The sequence below is a fragment of the Chaetodon trifascialis genome, chromosome 18 (genome assembly GCF_039877785.1).
Source record: "Chaetodon trifascialis isolate fChaTrf1 chromosome 18, fChaTrf1.hap1, whole genome shotgun sequence".
Lineage (NCBI taxonomy): Eukaryota > Metazoa > Chordata > Actinopteri > Chaetodontiformes > Chaetodontidae > Chaetodon > Chaetodon trifascialis.
This window is the reverse complement of record NC_092073.1, coordinates 20449095-20472812: the sequence shown is the minus strand read 5'-3', so window position 1 is coordinate 20472812 and position 23718 is coordinate 20449095. Positions and strand designations below refer to the sequence as shown.

Sequence of the window (23718 nt, the reverse complement as noted above, 5' to 3'; positions counted from 1 at the left end):
TCACCTTATTAGATTACCTCCATCATCTTGGCTGAGATCATAAAAAAGAATTAACAGGATTATTTGTCAGGCCTCCCCATGAGGAGCTCGATGCAGCAGGCCGTGTGCTCTGTGACGCCTGAGCAGATCAGCCCTGCAGCCGGGCAGCAGAGGGCAGAGCTGTGTGCTTTAATCCCAGCCACAGTCCTCTGTTTGCGGGTAGGGATCGGCTGATATCAGCAGACATCACAAACATCCAGAGGACGAAGGAAGCAAGACAAGTCGGCACACTCAAAGCAATCAGCGTGCACACAAAGCAGAGCCAGGGAGGGTTTAGAGCGGCTTCAGCTGCACTTTATTTGGCCCACTCTTCTCATTGAGTTGTCATGTAATCATGCGTGAAGGCAGCTTTCCCCGGTGGGTCGCTGTGAGGGATTCCTGGAAGCCGCTAATGGGAAATTTATTTCTGCTTAACTTCCATTTTTGTGCCCTAATAACTCATAAAAAAAGCAATTAAAGGTAAAAGCAAAACAAAGACAAGAACAGCATCTCTGACACTCTCACAGTTTACTCAGGAACATCACAAACCAAACACTGCCATCTAGTGGCTACACGTGGCGTCATTTATGTGCATTTACTCCTGAATGAAAAGCTCAGTGTGCTGCTTCACCAAAAACATCCGTGCTGCAAAATTCACTCAAAAACTGGATGCATGGCCACGACGCCGCCTCCCCCGGCGCCTCCACCCATCATCCCACCACCACTTATGATGGATAGCTTCTCATTTCACGGCACCGTGCGAGAGCTGCTCGTCTCTCCCTGGACTGGAACTACCTCGAAGGGCCGCAGTCTCTAAATCCTTCCCTCCATCGTAAAGTGAGGGCGGCGTGGAGAAGCTGCCACAGCGAGGTGGCGGGGGGAGTCTGTCGGGTCAGGGTCCGCCGTATTTCCACTGCCAGACGGCAATTAATGCTGCCGGAGGGAGGCGGTCAATCATCCTGACAAGCTTTAAGTAATGTGAATTAAACAAGAGGATCAATAGCTTTGGTGTGAGAGAAAAAAAACAGATTTAAGAAGATCAAGATTTAAAGGGTCATTTCACCCAAAATAAAACAAATAAAACACGTCTCCCTCTTTTATTACGTGGCTGTAAGTCATCTTATTCCACGCTGTCAGACTCTGCTGTGCATCTGCTTTCTCTCTCTTTCAGGCTGTATATTTAAAATATGGCTGCACATCCCATCAAACGGGAATATTATCTAATATCCTGTGCCTAATTCAAAAGGCATTTCCTCTAATGTCACGCTCATACCTGCGATCTTTTGGGAATTTTGGGAGCTCGCAGCTGCGTAGAGTTTAAAGTGTTTGGCTACCACGCAGATAGAAAAGGGCCATTTTCCCCACCGCCATCGCAGAGCGCTCGCTCACTGCTGGGTGTCTGTAAATTAAAGAGAACAGTGCAGACCTGCTCTATATGAAGAGATAAGATAATGATCCCATGCCAGGGAAATTCACCTGTTACAAGAGCAAGAACAAAAAGCAGAGACAGAAGAATATTGCCTTGTGAAGAACGGCTCAGTGTCACAGTGGATACATAATACTGGCTCAGACGTAAAGGACATTAGTGTATTTTGACATAAGATGCTGAAAAGTGTCATGAGATACTTTTGTTGTGACAGAAACAACACTGATTTGAACTAAACTGAACAGATTTGACTTCAGGTCGTTATGATTTCTGCCTCCACCTCGACACAATGGAGGTCAATGGAACTCCAGTTGTGTCGCTCTCAGCGTTGAAAATGAGACTTTCAAATGATTTCTCCAGAAACAGCGTCTCGCTACTTCAAAAAACATGGCTGCCATCGATGGGGAATTGTGCAAGGACTCGAAAAGTAGCTGAGATGAAAAGATAACGTGAACGAAAATAAGAAGGGAAGTCAATGAAGGGAAGTCACGCGGTGCTGCACGCGAGCGAGTAATCAACCCACCTGCTCAACGCACAGAGAAGTTTCTCTCGTCTGCCTCTCGTCTTTCACGTGTGAGGTAAAAGACAAGTTTGACCTTGACGACACCCCCCCACCCCCCACCCCCTGCCCCCGCCGCCACCGCCGAAGCTGTGATGGGAGCTGGTGTTCGCAGCGGGAGCGCGGGTTCAGACGAGGGAGGAAAACTCATGAATTTATACTGCGGTGTCACATTTCTCTGTTGCAGTCCATTTCTCGCTGAGAATACTGTCATAAACCTCCACCTTCAATCCGGAGCTTCGCAGAGGGGCGATCAATCTGGCCATTACTCCACATATTTGGGTCTGTTGGAGCTCTACTTTATGACGAGAGAACCCAATTTGCAGCTGCAGTCGTTTTACACACCCCTACATCTGTCCCAAAGCATCGGCGAGACATCACAGCGGCAGCTTGAAACCTGCTGGAAAATAAGCCTGATTGGTTCAGAGGCTTCTTCCGGAGTGTTTGCATTCTCAGGCCGAGCTTCAGCTTCAGATTAAAAGCCTTTTTGCTTCTTCTGTGTGTGTGTGTGTGTGTGTGTGTGTGTGTGTGTGTGTGTGTGTGTGTGTGTGTGTGTGTGTGTTTGCGGACGCTGGCTGCAGGCTTGTTTTGAATGGCAGGGGGAGATTGAAGGTGCTGGAGCCTGACGCTGTCGGACTTAAAATTAAACGGCCAAATTAATAGCCGCTGTCACTTGCCGCCACGAAATGACCTCCTCGCCTCAACGCCAATCCGACGACGTCACCTGTCTTTCTTTCTTTTCTTTTTTTTTTTGATCGACACCTCCATCTGCCCAATGCCGCGCCGCCGATCGCTCACCACGAATCAGCGCGTTACGGAGGAGAAACAAATCTGGGAAATGACAAATAGCCGGTGGGAGGGAGAAGTTTTGACGAATCACATTTTGCCCATTCTGCGGCTTTACGGCGCGTCTATATCGAGCCTGGAGTTCCGCAGCAAAGTGACATGAAGCATGGCAAATTGAGTCCCAATCCTATTTGAAATGGGTGAGATAAAGTCCCCGGGAAATTTAGAGGGACAGAGCGAGCAGGGGAGGAGGGCTGAAGGGGGGAAAGAGCGGAGAGCTCGGCGTCGTGAGCGGGCGTGGGCCATAGCGGCGGCTGAAACGTCGAGCACGTATCAAGTGTGAGAGGCGCGAAGGTAATTTGCAGATGCAGGCTGGGAGGGGAGAAGAAGAAGAAATGCATTTCGGTTATCACGCTTCTCTGTTGACTTGGACCCTGTTTCCAGCAGAATTATTTCACATATGGTGGAGGTGGTGGTCCAAGTAGAAAGAGCTGATTTGTCATTCTGGAGGCTCAGAAATAACCCAACAAATCCAGTCGGGGGGGGGGGGGGGGGGGGGGGGGGGGGGAGTGAAAAAAAGGCATGAGAAATCCTGAGCTGAGAAGGACTCGCTGCTGCGGGAGGCTGATAAATGTTGAATGTGTTGAATCTACGGCTGCTTTTTCCAGGAATTCCACGAATCACACTATTTATCCTAAACAGTAACTATCAAAAAAAATGTCTCCTAAAGCGTCCAGTTATCTGTCTTTGTTTCCCTTTCGGGGTGTGAAATCATCTTTTTCCACATGGTATCACTCTGTGTGGGGCGGCTGTAGCTCAGGAGGCAGAGCGGTCAGGAGGTCGGTGGCCAATCAGGAGGTCGGTGGTTCGATCCCCCGGCCTCAGCACTCCTTGGGCAAGATACTGAACCCCAAAACTGCTCCTGATGCTGCACCATCGGTGTGTCAAACCAAAGACGCATTGTCCGCAGCGCTAAGGATGCCGATGTCGGTCCAGACTGAACCATCTCAACAATTACTGAAAGGGCCGCCATGACATTTTGTTCACGTCTTGTTCCCAAACGACGCCCTGATGACTTTTCTTCCAGCGCTGAGGTTGACATTTGTGGTTTTGAGTGAAATGACTCAACAACAATTGGAGGGTTTGTCAGGTCAAAAAACTTGGTCAGCATGCGCCGTCATCGCGAGCGCGTTAGCATGCTGATGCTAGTGGCACCTGAGGACAGAGGAGTCAGGGAGGCGGGCATTGAGACGTCCTCGCTTCCGATCTGTCATTTTAAAGCGACGCCAATTAAACGTGACGCGAGGCGCAGCTTCATCGCCTGTCTGTTGTGTTGTTACAGCCCACAGCTGCATTTCATGATGAGCAGAACTGTGCTCCTGACAACTTACGTATTTACTTTCAATTCAATTCACGACGCGGCACAATGTGACAGGAGCGTACGGACGACTTCCTTCTTCTAACGTTTAATGGTGTGAATGTATATTTTCTCTCTTTCTTCCTTTCTGTCTGTCTGCCTCTTTTTTCTGCCCTCAGTGTGATCATTTGTGAGCGTTTGATATATGACAACATGAATTACAGCCAATTAGCGCTGAATGCAGGGGAACGTTCTTGTTGATCTAATAAATAGTTTGACGCTAGCAGCTGTTTGCACTTGCAAACATCACGTCAGGACTGCAGCAGCTGAATTGGTCGCAGCCTGAACATAAGTAATGAAAACAGAAGTTAAATCATCCGTCGTTAAGGAACAGCCTCACGAGGCGCGACACAAACGGTGAAAGTTTGGTGGCGCATCTGATCATCTGAATACAAAAAGAAGCACTAAGATTTGGGTTCGAGGTGGTACAGATGTGCCTTCCCTGACACACACACACACACACACACACACACACACACACACACACACACACACACACACACACACACACACACACACACACACACACACACACACACACACACACACACACACACACACACACACACACACACACACACACACACCTGTGCATCCTCGCTCACAAACGTCGTCTCTCCTCAAGACACATTTTTGGAATTGAGACATCCGTCAAGATGGCGCACCGAGATGGATTTACGGGACACAGGCAGGAGGACGGAGGAAACCAGGAGGCTCAAAACAGAGAAATGAGAAGAGCTCGTCTCTGTTTCTGCCATTTTCCAAGTTTGTTTGCACTAAAGTAGCTTGAAGCTTGTTATAATCATGTCAGTTCGCTCCTCATCACGGCTGTAACTCCTCATTGAAGCCATATAAAGTTTACTCTGAGATCAAGTTTGCAACTCCAAGACACATTTTTATGCACTTGTACCCCAAAAGTCAGTCTGAAATACTTGCTAATCTCTGGGATCTCCACTATTTAGACTGTATTTCTGTGGGTTTGACTCATGTTTGGCTGAGTCCACCGGTGGGCCGCTGCTTATTAAGAGGTTTTAATATCGTACCTTCACTTTACTGGAAGAGTTATCAGGTGAAAACCATTACAGAGGAATAAAATTCAGGCGTGTGGCTGCAGCTCGCTGGCTTATTATTACTCTATCATTTTTCTGGTTGTTGTTCTGCTGCGAGCACTGCAGCACAACACACACGCCGAGCCCGCTGTTTGTTTGTACCTCCAGATGTCCTCGAATTATAACTGTGAGAGGTTTACAGAAGGCGAGACCAGGGTGGAAAAAGAGAAAAAAAAACAGAAAAGAGCAGAGAGGAGAGGAAATGTAAAGTAAAAAAAAACTAAAGTGTTAGAAGGGAAAGCCGAGGCGGAAAGGATGAAAAGTTCAGATACATTTGTCGCAGCTGGCCGGCTGCCATTTGAGCTGGACACACACACACGCACACACACACACACACCTTAAATCTATGACTGTGGAAAAGCTTTGTTGTAACTACAAGAAGCTGCCGTCTTTATCTGATGGCTTTTTAATTTGTTTTATTCGAGGATTCCAGTCACAATTTTGACTGGAGGCCAAGCGAAGCGGCCAGCAGGCGTCAGCCAGGGCTTCACTTAGCAAAGAAAAAAATCCATACGTTCAATTCCACATCAGTCATCTCTCAACCGAGCTCCATCTCGTTGGGTATCCTGGTTCGGAAAGAGAAGAGGTTGTGTGAATGACCAAAAAAAATGTGGATTTTAAGTAATTATTGATTTATCTGAAGAGAAGTAGGCCTTAAATGCCACAGAGGAGCAGCGCCAGAGAAAATCACTTATTCATATTTCAGCCTTTGTCGCGTTGCAGTCAATCATCTGTCATTTCAAGAAGAATCAATATTAAATCTCACCTTTATTTCTTTCGTAACTTATCCCCCGTTTTTACAGAACTAATCTGCTGCATGCCGCACAAATATTTCTACGCGCTGGATGAAGCCCGGGTAGAAAAATTCAAGTGTTTTTTCTGCTAACATTTGTATCAAAATGCCATTAAAACACACTCCTCCACTCTGCTGCACACTCACCCCCCTCCCTGACTCAGCCAGTCAAGCATCTCTGGCGTTTAAAGTGAGGAATTTCCATCAGGGATAATAGTTCATGAGCGGGGAAACCATTTTAATGTAACAGATTGGAATTAGACACATTAGCTGGGAAATGAGACATCTTAACAGAGAGTGGTGATGTGCGCCGTCAGCCTGGGGAGGTTCGAAGGGAAATGGGGGGGGGCTTTGTATTAAATCTGGCATCAAAACCCTCAGACGGGCCCGGGTGCTGCCACGGGGCTGCAAATCATTTGATCTGCAGGTATCGAAGGGCTCCGGGACACGAGGGACCCAACGCTGGATCCAGTACATCACGGTTAAACTGCACTGGCGGCGGCTACTTAATGGGGGAGTGATTTAAAGTGAAAGAGGACACCGAGAGGGGACGGGACCTGTCAAGACATGAAGCAGCATGAAGCTTCAAGGCTGAAATTTTCCAACTTAACATAAATATAAGTCGAAGTTCAAATGAAGAAGAAGCGAATCAGCTGCTGATCTATGAGCTATCAGATGTCAGAGGTTAGCATTTTAAGGACAGCTGCAGCTGAGGCTAATTTAACTGCAGCTATCAGGGACGCCTCATAAGTGGCACTGATTCAGTACATTTAAACACAGATGTGCACATGTTGTGCTTATGGAAACAGACGAATTCAGCGATGGCCGACTGTCGCTGATGCTAAATATTTCCATGATCAGCTGCTGTTAAAATTAACAGTAAGCAGAGAAACAAACATGGAGACGGTTTTCTGTTGGAAAGCTGAAGTTTTCAAACTTTCTACATGTTGCTCTCAGGAGGAAATGTGGGGTTGGAGGGTTGTGTCAGAGCTTGCTTTTCATCCGAATCAGCCCTCACATGAGAGGGAAAAGGCAACAGATGCGAAGAAGCTCATGATTGATTTCTATAAAATACAGATATGATGGGAAATGTGTTGAGTCCAGTGTGCAGGCTCCTTTGCTAAAGAGCCGGGGTGAGTCATGAGAGGAAGATCAACGTTTCTACAGGCAGAAAATTGACAGAAAAGTCCACAAACGCTTCACAGAGGTGTGTTTAACTTACACCACCACATAATCATGACTTACCAATAAAAACTCTAGCTTTAACTTTTTCTTATCAAAGCCACATGCTGAGTATTTGCAGCTTTCACTAGTTCCCAAATGGCCCAAGGGGCAACAGGGCCACCTAACCCTAACCCCTAACGTTACTACAGCTGCTTCGCCTTAAACCTTATTCACTCTTCTCTGTGCTGCCTTAATTGCAGTGGAGTCGCACTTTGAAATACAGTTCCTGAAGGCATTTAGTTGTTACAGGCTGAACTGTTGGCCTCAAGTGAACTGAGCATTTGAGTGCAAAGCTTCTCATTTTTGTCATACATCTTCCAAGTAAACTGAAACTCCCCCCCAAAAAATCCACTGCAGCCAAGGCCGCCTGTCAAGTTTGTTGCAGCAGCCTACATTTCATCCCCAAACAAGCGGCACGAGCACTAAAAGAGTCGCTTCTGGGCTGAGCCACGTTCTATCAGACCCGCTGATGGGACACAACTTTGATGGGTTTCCGAGGGTTCAAATGAGGGAGCCGAACGAGCAAGCAAAGTGGACAAAAAGACGAGCAGATTTAATGAGACAGGTGGCGAGTCTGATTTAGCGTCCAGCCTTAGCCCAGCAGCCTTGAGAGGCGGTGAGTGAGTTATGAAGGAGAGCCCCGGCAGCCCTCCTGTCACTGCACCCGGGTAATATAACACTCACAGTCCAGCAGCCTGACCCGGCTGTCTGCTGACAGGACGGTGCAGACGCACACTTAGACTGCAATTAATACCCCAATCAGAGCGAGAGAAGTCAGACAAACCTGGCCACAATTCAGCAACGATCTGACAAAAGAGCGGGAATACACGTCTCTGTAGAGTGAATTAGCATCATGTAAACCACATGACGCTGATACAGAAGACAGGGCTCACTAACGCTCAGCTGCTGCAGTCAGCGGCTCAACAGCATGCATCTTCAGCCTTACCATTTTGGAGGTGGTGGTATCGATCTGCTGGGTGGCAATTAGCATTGACATGGCTGAAGTGACAGCAAAAGCTCCTCCAACACTCTTCTTCTCTCCTTTTCCTCAATACAGAAAAGTCCTCTGGACAAGTGCCCGAGCGAGTGGGAGGCTTCACCTGAAGTGGGAGGATTAGTGGAGCACTCTTTCCTCGAGCCCGAGACCCCCCCCCGGTCAGCTGAGCGGCACACTCCAAGCACACTTCCACGCTAGCCAATCAATCACATAGTGACAAGGATTCGCTCTGATGCGCCGTGATCCATTCGTCGGGATGGGCTCTTTGGAAATGTGTGCTCCCCTGGCTTTAGTCGCTCCTGCCGTCTCTCCCCCCCCGCTCCCCTCTTTCCTCCACGGCGCTCTGCCTATCCCTCTTTGACTTTTCGCAGCCTCTCGATCTTTCTCATTGACTCCGCTCCCTCACAGGGTTTATCAGTCTTTGTCTCTCCAAGACAAGTCGTCTCCTCGAACTCCCACTTGTAGTAGCTGCAGACCGTCTGTGTGTTTGGCTATTCTCTCCTCCCCCGATTCACTCTCAGTCTTATCCGTACCTTTCTCCCTCCCTGCTAAGCTCTTCCTCACAAGAGGCTGGCTGTTTTTTTGGCGGGTTCAGCACCTGAACTAAATTGGGAGGTTTAAACGTAATCTGTCGGGCTGGCCATGGGAGAGGCATCTGCCAGCAAACGCTGCCAAACAGCGTTCTTTACATCTCCATCGCAGCTTTAGTGAGGAAAAGGTGTGTGTGTGTGTGTGTGTGTGTGTGTGTGTGTGTGTGTGTGTGTGTCTGCTTAGAGTTGGCAGGTGGGCAAAGAGATGGAGACACAGAGGAGGGGAGGGCGAGGGAAACAGAAGAACAGACGGAAAACAGAAACGTCTGAACTGATAAGATGCAACTAACAGAAGCAACGTCCAGAAGTTGTCATACGACGTTAGAATGACTCAGGTTACTGGATACTGAGCACGTCTGCCATGCAACTTCTACAAGAGTTTGTGTTTTCGCAGGTCGCTGTGTGAATGAGGTGTCCACCAATCTGCAGATCAATTTAATCAGCCCCTCTGATGGGCTGTAATAAAGCAGCAGTGATATATTCGTGGCACAAATCGCACCCTGTAAATTACCCCCCACCTCTCCGGAAGATTGGTCCCTCGCTGTGCCCGGGGACCAATCCAAATTTATGTCGCATTTATAGCTACAGCGTGGTCAGAGCCAAAGTGCCGAGATGGAACGACTGGTTTGACACCAGCCCAACGTGAGCCGGGCCAGCGGCGAGTCAATGAGAAGCAGCGAAGGACCGGAAGAGTCGGCCGCGATTGAAAAAGACTGAACGGCTTAACGCAGGGCAACACGAAGTTTGTGATAAGAAACTTCTGGAGGTTTTCCATCAAGTTTAATTTGCTTGGTCAATATTGGTCCAACTCTGCAAACTCTCAGGGTCGGCTTGATTTAGTAGGAGCGGGGACAACAAGGCGGCTGCTGCTGATGAGCGCCACAGCGAGGCTGACAGAACTGCAAGTCACATGACCTCCCTGACAAGCAGGTCAGGTAGCCGCAGTGTGGCACGACAAAAATAATCCAGGAACTAATCTTAAATCAAATCTGCTATCAAATGAAAGCAAATAAAAGGCCTCAGTATGCTTAAAAGGATCAATTCGGAAAACATTTTGGTATCACATAAACGTAATTTCTAGGTGACGGAGTTGCATTTCAAGCAAAGAGTATTATGACAATTGCAGTTATGAAAATTTTTGCCCAGAAATACTGTTCTTGCACACTAATTAATTCCCTAAGATCATTCAGCATTGTATTTCTTGTTATTGAACACCTCATACAGATATTTCACAATAAAAGTCCAGAACGGAAGAGAAAATGGAGGAGGCAGCGTACCCTGAATGGCTGCGGGGCTTTTAATGTGTAACTAATTAAGGAACTGGAAGAGGTTTTCAGTGTGCAGTGACATCAAAAGCAGCACCATAAGCGCAGGAGAACAGGGAGGCATATAAGTAAAATATCATCCCATCATCATAAAACTCGGGGAATTGGATAGAAAAGCCGCCAATAAAAGCTTGTATACTGCAGGTATAAAACCTATAGCAAAATCATCAATATCAGAGACAGATTTCAGGAAATCACGTCGTAGAAGCTCAGCAGGTCCATCTGGTCCGTGTGGAGACCTGGCTCTGGTGCTGCCGGAGCGTTTTTCACCTTGACATCAGATGTTTCAATCCACACGGCGCCAGAGCAGAAGGCATTCACCCAGCACACAATCCTCCCTTAAACTGCTTTTATTTTATGGTTTAAAGACTCCACAGACCATGTGATGAGTTGCCATCGTGGAAGTAATGAAGTTAACTTGCTGGATTGATTTCCTGGTTGGATTACGTGTTTGTGTGTCGAATTATGCCGACGAATAAACAACTGACACATATCAGCTGCCAGTCATAAAACATAAAACCTTCATCCTTTGTGTATTTGAAGAACATATTTTATATTTGCTTATTTCAACGTATAAGCGATAAAACAAGCTAGGAGAGTTTTTTGTGTCAGTGTAGAAAATACACACAGCAAAGTTGAGAACACCAAAAGGCATCAAATATTAAAGATAATAGCCACTGGAGTGACAAATCTGCAATTGGTGGAGCATTTATGGTTGACAGAGTATCAAACACAAGCCTGATATTGTGTCTGGGCTGTTAACTAATGTCTGGATAAGGACACGGTTCTCCACCTCAACCCGTAAAACCCATTTATTCCATTATTGAGCACTGACTTTTCAATTCCCCCAGATCACAAGAACGGAGCGAGGAGACAAAATGAAAAAAGTCCCCGAGGTCTGAAGAAGCACTGAAGGCAATTCCAACATATTGTCTACGAGGATGGAGCTGGATGGATCCAGAGCCAGCCAGGTAAGACAGGAAGAGAGGCAGCCGGGAAGAAAAATCGAAATCGGACTTTCAAGGGTAAAAAATCTGGGAGATAAAATAAAAACATGCTGCTGTGGAAGCTTTTTTTTATTCAGCAGGGAAAAAACACTCAACTGGCAAATCTAATCCAAGCATCATTTGGTGAAAAACAGGAAGCAAAACATACTGCTCGAAGCCATCCCAGTGAAAAATGACCGCAACGTCGCACCAATCCATCTCGGGATGGCTTTCCATTGTTTTGATTAGCAAACAGTTGAGCATTTTGCTAATTCAATCTGAATTGAATTTGTATTACAGCCGTGGTTAATAACTTGACATTCAGCGTACGACTCGGTGCTATTTAGATAAGTGATGGGCCTTCTTTGAACACCCGCATGCCTCCGCGCCAAATTGCCCCATTGCTCATAATAAAAACCTGCGTCTGAGTGAGTCACTGCTGTTATATTTTATTTGAATTGTTATTAATAGGACTATCGGAATATAATGCCGGGTCCATATGTAGATATATGGTAAAGCACAATGAGAAGAACAATCTTTGGGGAGGTTTTGGGGCGGTGAGGTAAGTCTGCGATGGCATTCATGCCACGGCTTGTGAATAAAAGATGAAAGTTTTGACTTGGCTCCAAGTTTCTTCTCTCTTGTGGCTCATCTCAATTACTATAGAGGCGGTTTAGAGGAGAACAGAGTCAGTAAGTACACTCTAAAGAGGAGACGAAGTGGAACGCTCCAGGAAATGTCTCATTTGTAATACATGGAGGACAATGACTGACACTTCAGAAAGAGACCAAAATCCCTAAACACAGAGTAACAACGCAAAACGTCGGCGCTCAACCTACATTTTCCGCCGTGCCGAGCTTTAAAATAGCGTCATGGAGCACTTCAATCAATCACGGCTGGAGAGCAACAGCCTCGCGGCGGATGAAAGCTCTGAACAATAAAAGCTCTGCCAGAAAAAACGGGACTCTGTCCTCGATTACCGTGAAACTCTGACGGCCATCAGTCTTGGTTTTAACAGTTTAAAACCAAGGAAGAGAAAAATAATGGGAAGAAAACACAAATAATGGTTTGTGGTTCCCAGAGGATGAAGCGCCACTGTGAGGTCTGGACAGAAATGTCTCCACGTCTCTCGTCGTCTGCGCACAGACTTTCATTTTCCCCTCAGCTGAATTGTAATTTTGGAGATCTCTTAATTTTGCATCTAGTGCCACAATCAGGCCAAAATGTTAGTTCGTACTGCCTCCATTTATGACCCAAACACCTCAGATCTAATGACGTTCCCATCAGCCTCAGCTCTACTTTGTGTTTACTGCTAATTAGCCGTTGGTATGTTAGCGCACTGATGTTAGCACTTAGCTCAGAGCGCTGCTGTGTGTAATGTGGCATCACAGAGCTGCTGGACCTGTTATTCACTGAAAAGGAGATTTAAACTGATTCATGTGTTGTTGCACAGCTCAAAATATGCCTCTGACAAATTAATAAATAATCATCTATATGGTTAAACATTATAAATTGTGCTTTTAAAGTCCATTTTTCAGCTGGATGTTGGTATATTTGTTTTGTTTTCCCTTAATTTTACTTCATTTTTCAAACTCACAATTTAAATACCCATAAATGCAAAGAAAGAAACGGCGACCCAGAGAACAAAGTGTAATAACAGAGGTAAAGGTTGACATTTCCAGCTGGGTTGGACGTTCTGTCTCTATGGGGTTTGAACAGTATGGGCTTTTAAATGCCAATCAATACCAATATTTAAATTAAAAACTATGCAGAGCCAGAAAAAAACTAATGAAAATTTCTGAAATATGAACTAAGAATCAGATGAGAGATTATAAGTGTGGTGAGAAGGCGAAACAGCTTGGTGTAGCTTCAGAAATGCATCTCCATTATGTCAGCGGCGGACAATGTGATCAGACAAAAAGCGTTTTAACCACAGAAATCTACAATCTATCTCCAATTTCTCCCCGTGAAGACAACATCTTCACCACCAGACCTCAATTTGTCAAAGTACAGTAAACGCTCACTGTGAGATTTGGCTCCTGTTTAACGGCAGCAGAAAGGTCAGCGGCGACAAAATGTTGATTTCATGAGAAGCGTGCAGAGAGGACGAGCTCGATCCTGCACTCAGCCAAACAATCCGCCTCGGACGGGACGGACGAGGACAACGCTCCTTTTGACTAACTGACTTTTGAGCTGACTTCTGCCCAATGCAAAAGGGCAAAGCAATTCACCGACACCAACAAACAAGTCGACCACTCGCTCAGACGAGAGGGCGCTTTAACCAAAACCCTGAGACATTAATCCAAGGCACCTCCTCCATTAGCCTCAGCTTGTCAGAAGTGAAATTGGAGCGATAAAAGCCCACTTCACTGGCATATAGTTAATTTCATGGCATGCTGAAGAGAGACAGGGATGGGCAGAGAGTAAATGCTTTAGGTCGAGGACTTTACGGCACTTGTAAATACTCATCTATTAGTTTTGGAATTTAATTCTGCTTCCAGCCTCTGTGGGGTTTGGTTTGGATGGGGGGGGGTCGAGTCCAAGGTCGGAGCCGCTGCTCGGTCCCACCATTGATCTGAACGGCAGGCCAATTCAGCAGCCTGTGATTGATGACAGGCTCAGCCAATCAGGTTGTGCAGGTAGGAGAGGCCGATATGGTGACAGACGTGGGAGCACGTGCACTGCGGTTAATAACGTAAAGGCTGGTCATACGGCGACACAAGGCAAATGGCAGCAGGACCGGGGGGGGGGGGGGGGGGGGGGGGGTCAGACACGACCTGCTGACGCGGTTTACTGCATCTGCTCTGCTTCACCATCAGATCGGCTGCATGCGGGACAGATAAATGGATTTCACCCAACTGTAAGAGGATTAAAAAAACAAGAGCAAAGGGAAAAAAGTGAAGTTTGGACAGTTTGTTTAGTGTTGAGAGTTTCAAGACTTCAGCTGAAGTTCAGGAGGTCACTTCTGGCAGGAAACAGCTGATGTTCACCAACATGGCGGCGCATCTGCTGATTAGACTTTCGCTCTGTCGTCTCTGCTTGTTTTATTTGAACTCCTCTGATCAAAGCTTCTGATTAATGATGTAGAAATTGTTTGAAGTCTGAAAGCTACACGTGTTCAAAATTGATTAAAAACTAGAAAATTAACTCTCACATTTGATTCCTGGAATATGTTTTTAACTGAGATCTGATCAAAGTTTGAAAGTCTGTCACATGAAAAATTTAAATATTCTAAATTTGTGTGAAATTTGTGTTCGCGCTGGATGATCTGAGGCAGATTTCATCGACTTATCTTGGATTTTGGACTTTGCACTGATGTCGAGCAGACGAGGCGTGCACGAAACTGCTTTTTAAAAATAAGCCAAATAGAAATATTTCTCTTCCTCGGTTTTAATTTTGTGATAAATCTTCCTTTTAACTGTTTGAGATGACAAAGAAAAACTAGAAAGATGTGACTCCGTGTGAGAAAAAAAAGCACCAAATGTTCTCTGAAGAACGACCCAACCAACCCAACCTACAAAATGATGGCGTCTGTTTTCTGGACAGTTATCGGCCATATGGAAACCCTCCAAATTTCAAAACTTTCATGTCTGTTAAGATCCTCAAAGAACAAACTGAATGTTTCAAATTTAACTCCGAATTCTGCTCAAACGTAAAATCCTCCGTCTTCACTCGCAGACTTCAGCCTGGCCGCTGCATTCGCCGCTTGCAGCTATAATTTAATTTTGCCTCTGTCGCCCTGTGACCACGACCTTACATCATAAAGCCTCAGAAGCTTTCAGGCCTATCTTTTGGCCAACAGCAACACAATAACTATCCATCCTGGATGGAGAGCCGCAACCCCTGGAAATGAAAAATAAGTAAAGGAAAATTCCTCCTCAGACGCCTCACACACTCGAGTAATGATGGATTTTTTTCCCCGCTTTCCTCAATCAGTCTCATCTACTTCAGGTGTTGTTTTCCTGCTTGTAGAATATAACAGATGATAACTCTTTGCATTCACAATGTGCAGGAGAGCAAAACTGAGCGATAAGAGGGGCAGAGCTTTTTCAGGCGTGGAGGAGACGAATCAAACAACTTGCCTCAAATGCATCTTTGGAATTGTGGTTTTGATGAATTATGATCTATCGAAGCGGCTGCAGCAGGAAGAATTTCGATTATTATTCTGCGCCCGTACCAAAGAACAACATCCCTCCAACCTCTAATTTGAAAGAAGCATTGCTCTTTAAATCTCTGAGACTGGCACAACAGTCTGATTTGTTCTGATATATAACTACAGATTAATCTCAATGTGATGACTCATCGTTTGGCTCTTGCAGGGAAACTTACTGTCTGCACCACAGACTGGATAAAAGAAGTGGACTTAGCCACCGTGACGTAACCACTGGTTTGTGGACTGCTGCTCTGAAGCCTCGAGTCTGGGAATTTGGCCGTTGCCATCTTGGTTTTTTTGGAGCCAGAAGTGACCTGACTGAGAAAGCGCTTAATCATCTGTTTTGCTCTAAATGGGAACATAATTTACAAAATGATGCTGTATAAAAGTAGGCTTGAAATGAGAGATTCAGGCCAATAACTCCTCAACTGTTTACTGAGGTAATAAATCCAGTGAGAAGACGGGTCATCTTTTCATAGACTTCCACACAATTGGACTTCTTTTTGCAACCAGTCCCCCTGCTGGCCATTGGAAATAATGCATGTTTATTAAGGCACTGCTTTTCAAAGTCACGACAAAAAGGCCCCTGAATCATAAAGTCTTTCACTAGCAGCTGCCTTTTTTCAGTCTTCTCCTGTAAAATGTTAGCAGTTCCACTTCTCCACCAATTAGGTGTGTTTTAGAAAATCGCCCGCAAGTTGAACAATGTCAAAACTTCAGAGTTGAGCCTTTGAGAATATAGAACACGCTGGCGAAGCATATCAAACGTGGTTCCGCTGTGCTTGTTCGATCTTGAGGGCCACTGGGGCGCGAGATAAAGAGATGTTGTGCGAGCAGCGGGTGGATAGCGCGGCGAACCGCGGAGATCTCAACCACTGTACCGCTGACAGGTACAAGTGGAAGAAGAGGGAGGAGGGCGACGCTCAACAGAAGGTAGCAGAGGAGTGTTGGAGGCGCTGCCAGTCAACCATCCCCTTGTTTCCTTGTAGACAGGTCCAGATACCCCCCCCCCCCCCCCCCCCCCCCGCTCCTCATGCCCTTATTGCATTCTCCACACCTTCCCCTGGAGAGTAGAAGAGGGCTGAGAGAGGGTACACAAACGGGGATACGCCATGGTGGACAAAAGAATAGCACATCCCCTCTATCTCTTCTCGCGCTCCACCTCCTCCTCTGTGTGCACAGCGCCATAAGCACCATGGGGATATTGAGACAGACATATCCCTCCTAGATGAAAGGGGCATTTCAGTCACACAGGCCCCAAAGGTAAACGTGGTCTGAGTTAGCAAGCAGCTCCTCGTTTATTGTGGCGCGGGAGAGGGACTCAAAGGCACCATAACGCCACTGAAAGCAATAAAGGGCAACTGCTCTGTTCACACTTCTGACAAGCTATTTGTGGCTCTACCAGGCCATAAAGACGTATGCTTATTTGCTATTGTTTGTGAAGCCCTAACAAAGTTTGTCCCTGTAGAGGTTACTGTGGTTTCCCTCCCTCTGTTTTCCTTCACAGCGCAGCAGCAGCAGCAGCAAGCGTTTCATTTGCAGATATGAAGCCCTGCCGGTGCTCTCGCCTTATCATTCATTATTTGTGCAAGCGATTATGCATGAGATAAACCTGACAGCTTGAAATCTCTCTCTTCCCTCCCTGGAGGTTTGCATGACAGCTCTAAGATCTTCAATATTTTGTTAAGGCTAAAGTCATGCACGCTATAAGCTGTGTGAAAACAAGGCAAATATTTGCCAAATCCTACATAAAAGATTCCACATGCGTTTATTAAAGCGATCTGTAATGCTTCAGCACGTCTGATTAACTATTCCACCTATTCTCTCTCTGTTGATAAGAACTGAATAAACAGGCTGCAGAAAAAAATACTCTCCGGAGTTTCGACACCATCCCTCACTCCAGGTGTCACTATGTCTCAGTAATAAATACAACAGTAAACTGAAGGCATGCAGCACCTTCCCCAAATGACAGCCGAGAGCCGGCGCAGTTAGACAAATTCCTTCGACAGCAGTCAACACCGTGCAAACACGGCCTTCACAGGGCGGCCATGTTCATTTGTATTCCTTTCTGTGTAAGAGAGACATGCAAAATGTCAATGACAAATTTGTCTAGACGCCATTATCTCGGTCTGGATTTCACAACAGGACCGAAGTGAGGCTGAGCGCGGACGCCCATGGTTCATTTTACAGGAGCGCCACAGAGATGCTGATGTATTTCCCTGGAGACAATGTGGCTTTCTGTGCTGCAAAAATCCTTTCCAGAGAAACACATTTTGCTCAATTTAGCAATGAAGCAACACGGTCCTGAGATTCATTTCCCACACTGTGAATTTCAATGAGTCTCTCGGTTACAGTGAAATCTACATTGGCGTAAGAGCTAATTCCGCAGTTATGCTACAGACTAAATTGGAGGCCAATTAGCGCGCTATACGCTAACGTGAAGAGTGAGCTGTAGAAGCGTCTCCTATCGACAGATGTTCTGCTTGGCCGTAGTTTCATGGAATGCATAAAATAAATTGCAATTAGTGACTGTTGCTTAAGTTTTCTTTCGCATTCAGCTTAGTTTGACCACTTCCTTGAAACAGACGAGTGGATTAAAACAAGGGAAGATGCAACACGTCTTAATTCAATCATAATTAAGAAAACGTACATCTGTTGAAGACTGGAGTATTTACTGCAGCACATGAAAAGGACACTGACAGAAATACATTTGCATATACTAATTAGAAAATACATCTACAGTCAGTTCATTATGCTCAAACAACTTTCTATTCACCGTGTGTTCAGCGAGGTAAACTTTCTTCTGAGACAGATTCTTTTTTCTTCTTTTTTTTTTTTTTTTTTTGCTCCTTTTTGCTTTGGTTTGTCTCCGGGAATGTCAGCAATTTTCAGAAAGTTGTTGTGTTGCAGAAAATGGTGCCTCCAATAATTATAGTGCAGCTGATTGGCCTGGGACACAACCACCCACAGCAGAGGCAAACTTCACTTCACACACCATCTTTCGGGACCTGACAAGTCCATATTCCACCAACACTGCGCTCTTTGAACACTAATGTCCATCAAGGCTTCTTTAAATGATTGCTTTGTTGGCCTGTGCTTTGCTTTTTTATTCACTGTTCGCAGGATGTGGTGCAGCTCAGTGTCTTTCTCTGGGCTTCCTATTGTACGTTATCTAGCTGCAGCCAGAATTTAAAAAACTGGCTGCACAATTAGTTTCTGTAACACAATAATTGTGAATATTTTGAAAGATATTTTGATTGGGAGAGTAATAAACTTAAGCAATATGAGTTCTTCTTAACCTCTGCTTATCTATGAAGAGCCAGCTGTGAATGCAGGCTTTCTTTTACACTTTTCTACTCTATTTTATTCTTGGGATGCTTTGAGGAAAGGGAGGAAATCACAAACTGACATGCTCCCAGACACTATACGGCCAAAAGTATGCAGATGCATGAAAATTTCTTTCTAAAACCAGGAGCATGAACCTGCTGCAACAACAGCCTCTTCTAGGTTAAGGCTCTCTGCAAGATGTTGGAACCCGGCTGCAGATTTGCTCTCATTCTGCCACAAGATGATCGCTGAGGTCAGTCAGTGATGCTGGGCCATAAGGCCGCGCTCGCATCTGGCATTTCAGTTCATCCAAAACCTGCTGGATGGGGCTGAGTTCAGTGCCGTGCTGGCAAGTCAAGTTCTCCCACAGCCGGATGGGGGAAACCATTTCCTTGTGGACCTGGATCCGGGCATGGGGGCACTGTCATGTTTAAACAGGAAAGCGCCCAATGGAAGCACACAATTGTCTAAAATATCAATGTATGCAGCAGCATTAAGCGTTCCTTTAATCAGGACTAAGAATCCTAGACCAGATCATGAAAACAGGTCAAGACAAAAAACACAAAAAACATAAGTGTCCATATATTTTTGGCCTCATAATGTAAAAATGCCCACTAAAAATACAATTAAACCATATAAACATACAGGAACAGCAGGCTGAGAGCGAGGAAGCACAGAGAGGAAAAGCCGCTATTCACAAAGAGCAACTTGGCTGGCGGAGAGAGAGAGAGAGAGAGAGAGAGAGAGAGAGAGAGAGAGAGAGAGAGAGAGAGAGAGGAGGATGTGGTCAAGATGAGGACGAGAGCCAGAGACAGACAGAGAGAGACAGAGAGGGCGAGAGACTTGGCATGGACTCTCGCTGCTGCAGCCAGAAAGTGAGCTGAGAAATATGGCTGCTGTCCCTGGATCTGGCCACTTCGACTTTGACTCAGAAAGACACAAAACACACATAAGTTATGTTGCCATTAAAATACTCCCATAGTTCAGAGCAAATCACTGCAAAATAAAAGCAGCGCGTGTTCACATCAGTCACCTTTATGGAAATAATAAAAAACATTAAAGTGGTCGCGACAACATTTGTATTCATTTTTAGCTTTTGAAGAATAAATACCATCCATGCGCACACAGCGGTGTTTTTTAGCTGCTGCTATGGTGGAAATGCAGGAAATAGCCACATATTCCTGCGGCTGTTTCACAATAAAAGCCACCCCAGCTGAATGCTTTAAATGCAGTAGGAAGTGTTTGGTTAGCATTAGCACTAGCTTAATACAGCACTGACACAGCGGTAGAAGAGTGAGTGAACAATGAGGCTGTTATCAAAGAGATAAAATGACAAAATTACACTAACGCTGGATTACATCATACATTGTATCATTTCCTGTGAATCACTCTTGTACAGGTAGACAATCTGAATCCAGAGCGGTGACGGCGGACTCCGCCACTGCCAATTGTAACTACAACGTAGAAAAGAAATAAAAGAGTCAAAATACACTGAAGGGTTAATGTCGGGAAAAAAACAATCATAGATATGATCAAAAAAGAGGTTTGAGTTTATGAAAATATTAACGATTATGACTTTAATCAAGAAAAAATGTCAACCATTCTGCCAACCAGATGCCACTAATGAGAGATTTTGCAGCTTTTTTCCCCATTTCAGATCATTTTCATGTAAACAACTTTTGGTTTTGGACTGTTTCAAACATTACTAAACCTCTGACGTCACCTTGGACTCTGGGAAATGTGTGTTTTGCACATTTAACAGATTAAACTAGCAATTCATTGTGAAAACAGATTCATCGATAATGTAAATAAGCTGAGTTTACGGTCGGAGAGGCGATTTTCCAGCATAAGCATATTCAACGAAATCATCCTATCTGCTCCATTTTAGCCAGTTACCTCATTAACATTAACTGGTGTTGAGAACGTCTAAAGCTTTAAAAACTGCTTTTTGTCTACGACACATTCATCGTCGTCGCCACAGCGAATATTCCACATCTACGCATTTTTAACTTTTCCTCGTAATTACTTTCCTGTAAACTTTTTGAGAGGCAATTATCTTCTCTCCACCTCACACACACAGACACGCGCACACACACACTATTTAAATTCCAGAGGCAAGCTTTGATCACCAGTACATTAGCTTTACATTAGAAACAATCATTAGGGGGACATCATCCCCACGACCAATTTGCCTTCGGAAAATAGTAGTGCTTGAGTGTGCTGCAGCCCACGGAGGACCAATGAGCCACACCAAACTTGATTAGGCCTCATAGTAATACATCATTCCTCCTGGCCAAGCCTTTGTAGATGAAGGACTCGTCTTCATATTAATCTGGAAACGGCTAGAAACTGGAGTGGACTCATTTTCAGAAATCTCTTTGAGGAGGTTTGCTCTGGCAGAGAAGAATGTGTCAAAAGATAAATGAGTAATGAGTTCCACGTGTTCATTGGAGGCTATAAAGATAAATTCTAGGCAGGCGTTTCAGGTTTGATTTTCAAAGAGCCACCTCTGAGGCTGCGGCTGCTTGCTTTCAGACGGCACGACGCGCCATCACAAGCAAAACTTTTAACATTTTCAGACGGCCGCGCTTAGAAACCCGTTTGAAAAAGTTGCAGCTCTTCTATCGAACATGTTTGATGGCCTGCTGAGAGACAGAAAAGCAAGCAGATGCCGTCTCATCCGAAGAGAAACTACCCACCGAAGAAACTTCCTCTCAAGGTTTCAGAGCAGAGGGATGAGCTGAAGAACCCCATCCCCTTCACGCCTTCACAGCATTAAAATCATCTTTAATGCGCAATGACAACCCATAAATAAAGTATACCTTATGAAAGTCAATAAAAAGAAAACCTCCTCGAGCGTCACTGACATGCACTGTCCCATGTAGCTGAGATGAGCTCATTTTAAGAGCATAAAGCCTCCTCATTACTGGGCACAATCATACACGGCCATCAAACCCACCTCACGACAGCTTTATGAGAGCATAACGGACGCCATTTTGTGGCTCGGGGTAACTTTGAGGGAGCAGATGGGAGTGAACTTTAAACTCAGCAGGGAGCAGGCAGCAGCGTCCAGCTGACAGTGGGGATGGCCTGCCTGATGTTTGATTAAGAGGCACGTTGACCTTTCCGAGGCTCCAGGGGGCGCTGAGACACGCTCTCACCTGACAGCCCGCGAGTCGGAGCCTTCTCATTATGGCCCAAATCTATCAATCTACTCGGGAGCTTTTTCTCTCTCCTTCGCTGGGAAAAACGAAATGCCGTGGGTTTGTGGGAGAGAGGCACGCTTTGAGGAGGCTGTCAGGTGTCAAAGGGGAAATGTAGAAAGTTGCGCAGGTTGAAAAAAAGAAAAAAGAGAAAGGAGAGCGAGGTGATAGATGCCTGCAGAAGCTCGGCGCTGCTGCCTCTCAATGCAGTTATCCCAAAGCTGAATGTCCAGCTCTGAAACACGGATCAGCCAGTAACTAGAACGACTCTCATACCAGCTATAATGAACACAGAGGAATCTACTGAGCACAGCGCTGACGCCTTACCTGAGATCATAACCGATGGCCAGGAAGAAGCTGAGGCGAGTCAATACTGTGTGATGAATTAGACCTGCAGAGTGGCACTGGGTGTGCGCCTCTACTGTTAATGACAAATTGGCCATGTCAGACTCCAGGTATTTCCCTCACAATCAATACATGCTGACGAAAATGCAGCTGAGGCTGGATTTAGTTTGTAATCGCAGAGACAAGATGGACAGGGACACGAACGCTTTTTTTTTTTACCCAACAAATGCAGACCAGAGCTGGAACCAGTGATTTAAATCAATATACTGAAGGGCACGTACGCACATGCTAACACTCACACACCAGCGCTTTTAAAGTATTTCAGCCCGTTGTTTTGTTTTTACTGCAGCGACTTTGGTTGAGTCTCACAGCTCTCATCAGCAAGTTCAAGAGCCTGGAGGTGAAGAAGCTAACATCTTAGCCATGAAAATCTACAACGTCGACGGTAAAAACGTTTGGACGTTGTTTAAAACATAAATAAAAGCATTCCACATCTTTTCGACTGGAAAAGTTTGTGGAATGGATGTGGAATGTTTGAATGTCAGAATAAGCAGATATTTACAAAAAAATCAATGAATCTGATGAGGTAAAACATTAAATGTATCGTCTTTGTTCTGTTTTCAAATTAAGAAAATAATTCTGCAAAAACTTCTAATAAATGATGCAACGTTGACGCACACAAGCAGCCTGAGGCGTTGCGCTGGATGAGGTCAAGGAGCGTTTATTTCCCTCGGTGGGTCGGTGAGGAGAAGAAAGCCCCTGGGCCTGCATCATCTGAAGGGAAGGGGACCCGCCGGCCATCCATTAAGCCTGATTTAATGTGAGGGAAGCTTTTACTAAAACACTTCTTGACATCAGTATAGAAATGTTGGTATTCCACCCAGCCATAATCCAGACACTATAAATTCACCTTCCTGTTGTCCATTTCTTGTTGGAGTGTGTGCTCGGTTTGCACGAGTGCATAAAGATGTAGCACTTACGAATCATAATGAAGGTGATTACAAAGAGGTTAAATCTGAATGTATTCTCAAAGCTCAAACAGAACATTCATTCTGTGCAGGAACGCCGCCCTCTTCATATTTCTGGATCAGAAAAGCCGTTGTGGCACATTTGACTGTAACACCATCAAGAGCTGTCTTATAAGGAGCTGCCTCTACCTTAAAGACAAGCTAAAGCGATCGAAAGAGTCACAGTCCTTGTTAGATTTTTTAACTATTACTGTGTGAAAGCAGCCTTCCTAACTCTGCCTGTACTGTACTGCTGGGGTGGACGCCCGCCAGTGAGCAGCTGCCCAATCAGTGGGGACTGGCAAATGAGCCTGCGATGCTACTGTAATCCATTAATTCAGCTTCACCGAGCGGCCTGTACGATACACTGCGGCGCAGCGTGTAAGGTAGAGCTGTGTGTAATATACAGTGCAGACAGCACTGCTGTAGCTGAGAAGGAATGTAATATTTCAA

The 23718-nt window shown here is 45.5% G+C and overlaps 1 protein-coding gene across 3 annotated transcripts in view; it reads right to left on the bottom strand.

Annotated features, from left to right (window-relative positions):
• LOC139346820 (A-type potassium channel modulatory protein DPP6-like) overlaps nucleotides 1-23718 on the bottom strand; it is a 182396-nt gene that overhangs the window by 125159 nt on the left and 33519 nt on the right. The window contains exon 1 of one of the 3 annotated variants that reach the window (XM_070986133.1): nucleotides 8279-8593. The exons of the other annotated variants lie outside the window; for them this stretch is intronic. Coding sequence (XP_070842234.1) covers nucleotides 8279-8329 — 51 coding nt within the window. The 5' untranslated portion in view covers nucleotides 8330-8593. Of the gene's footprint in view, nucleotides 1-8278; nucleotides 8594-23718 lie in introns of those variants that run through there. 3 annotated transcript variants of the gene reach the window in all.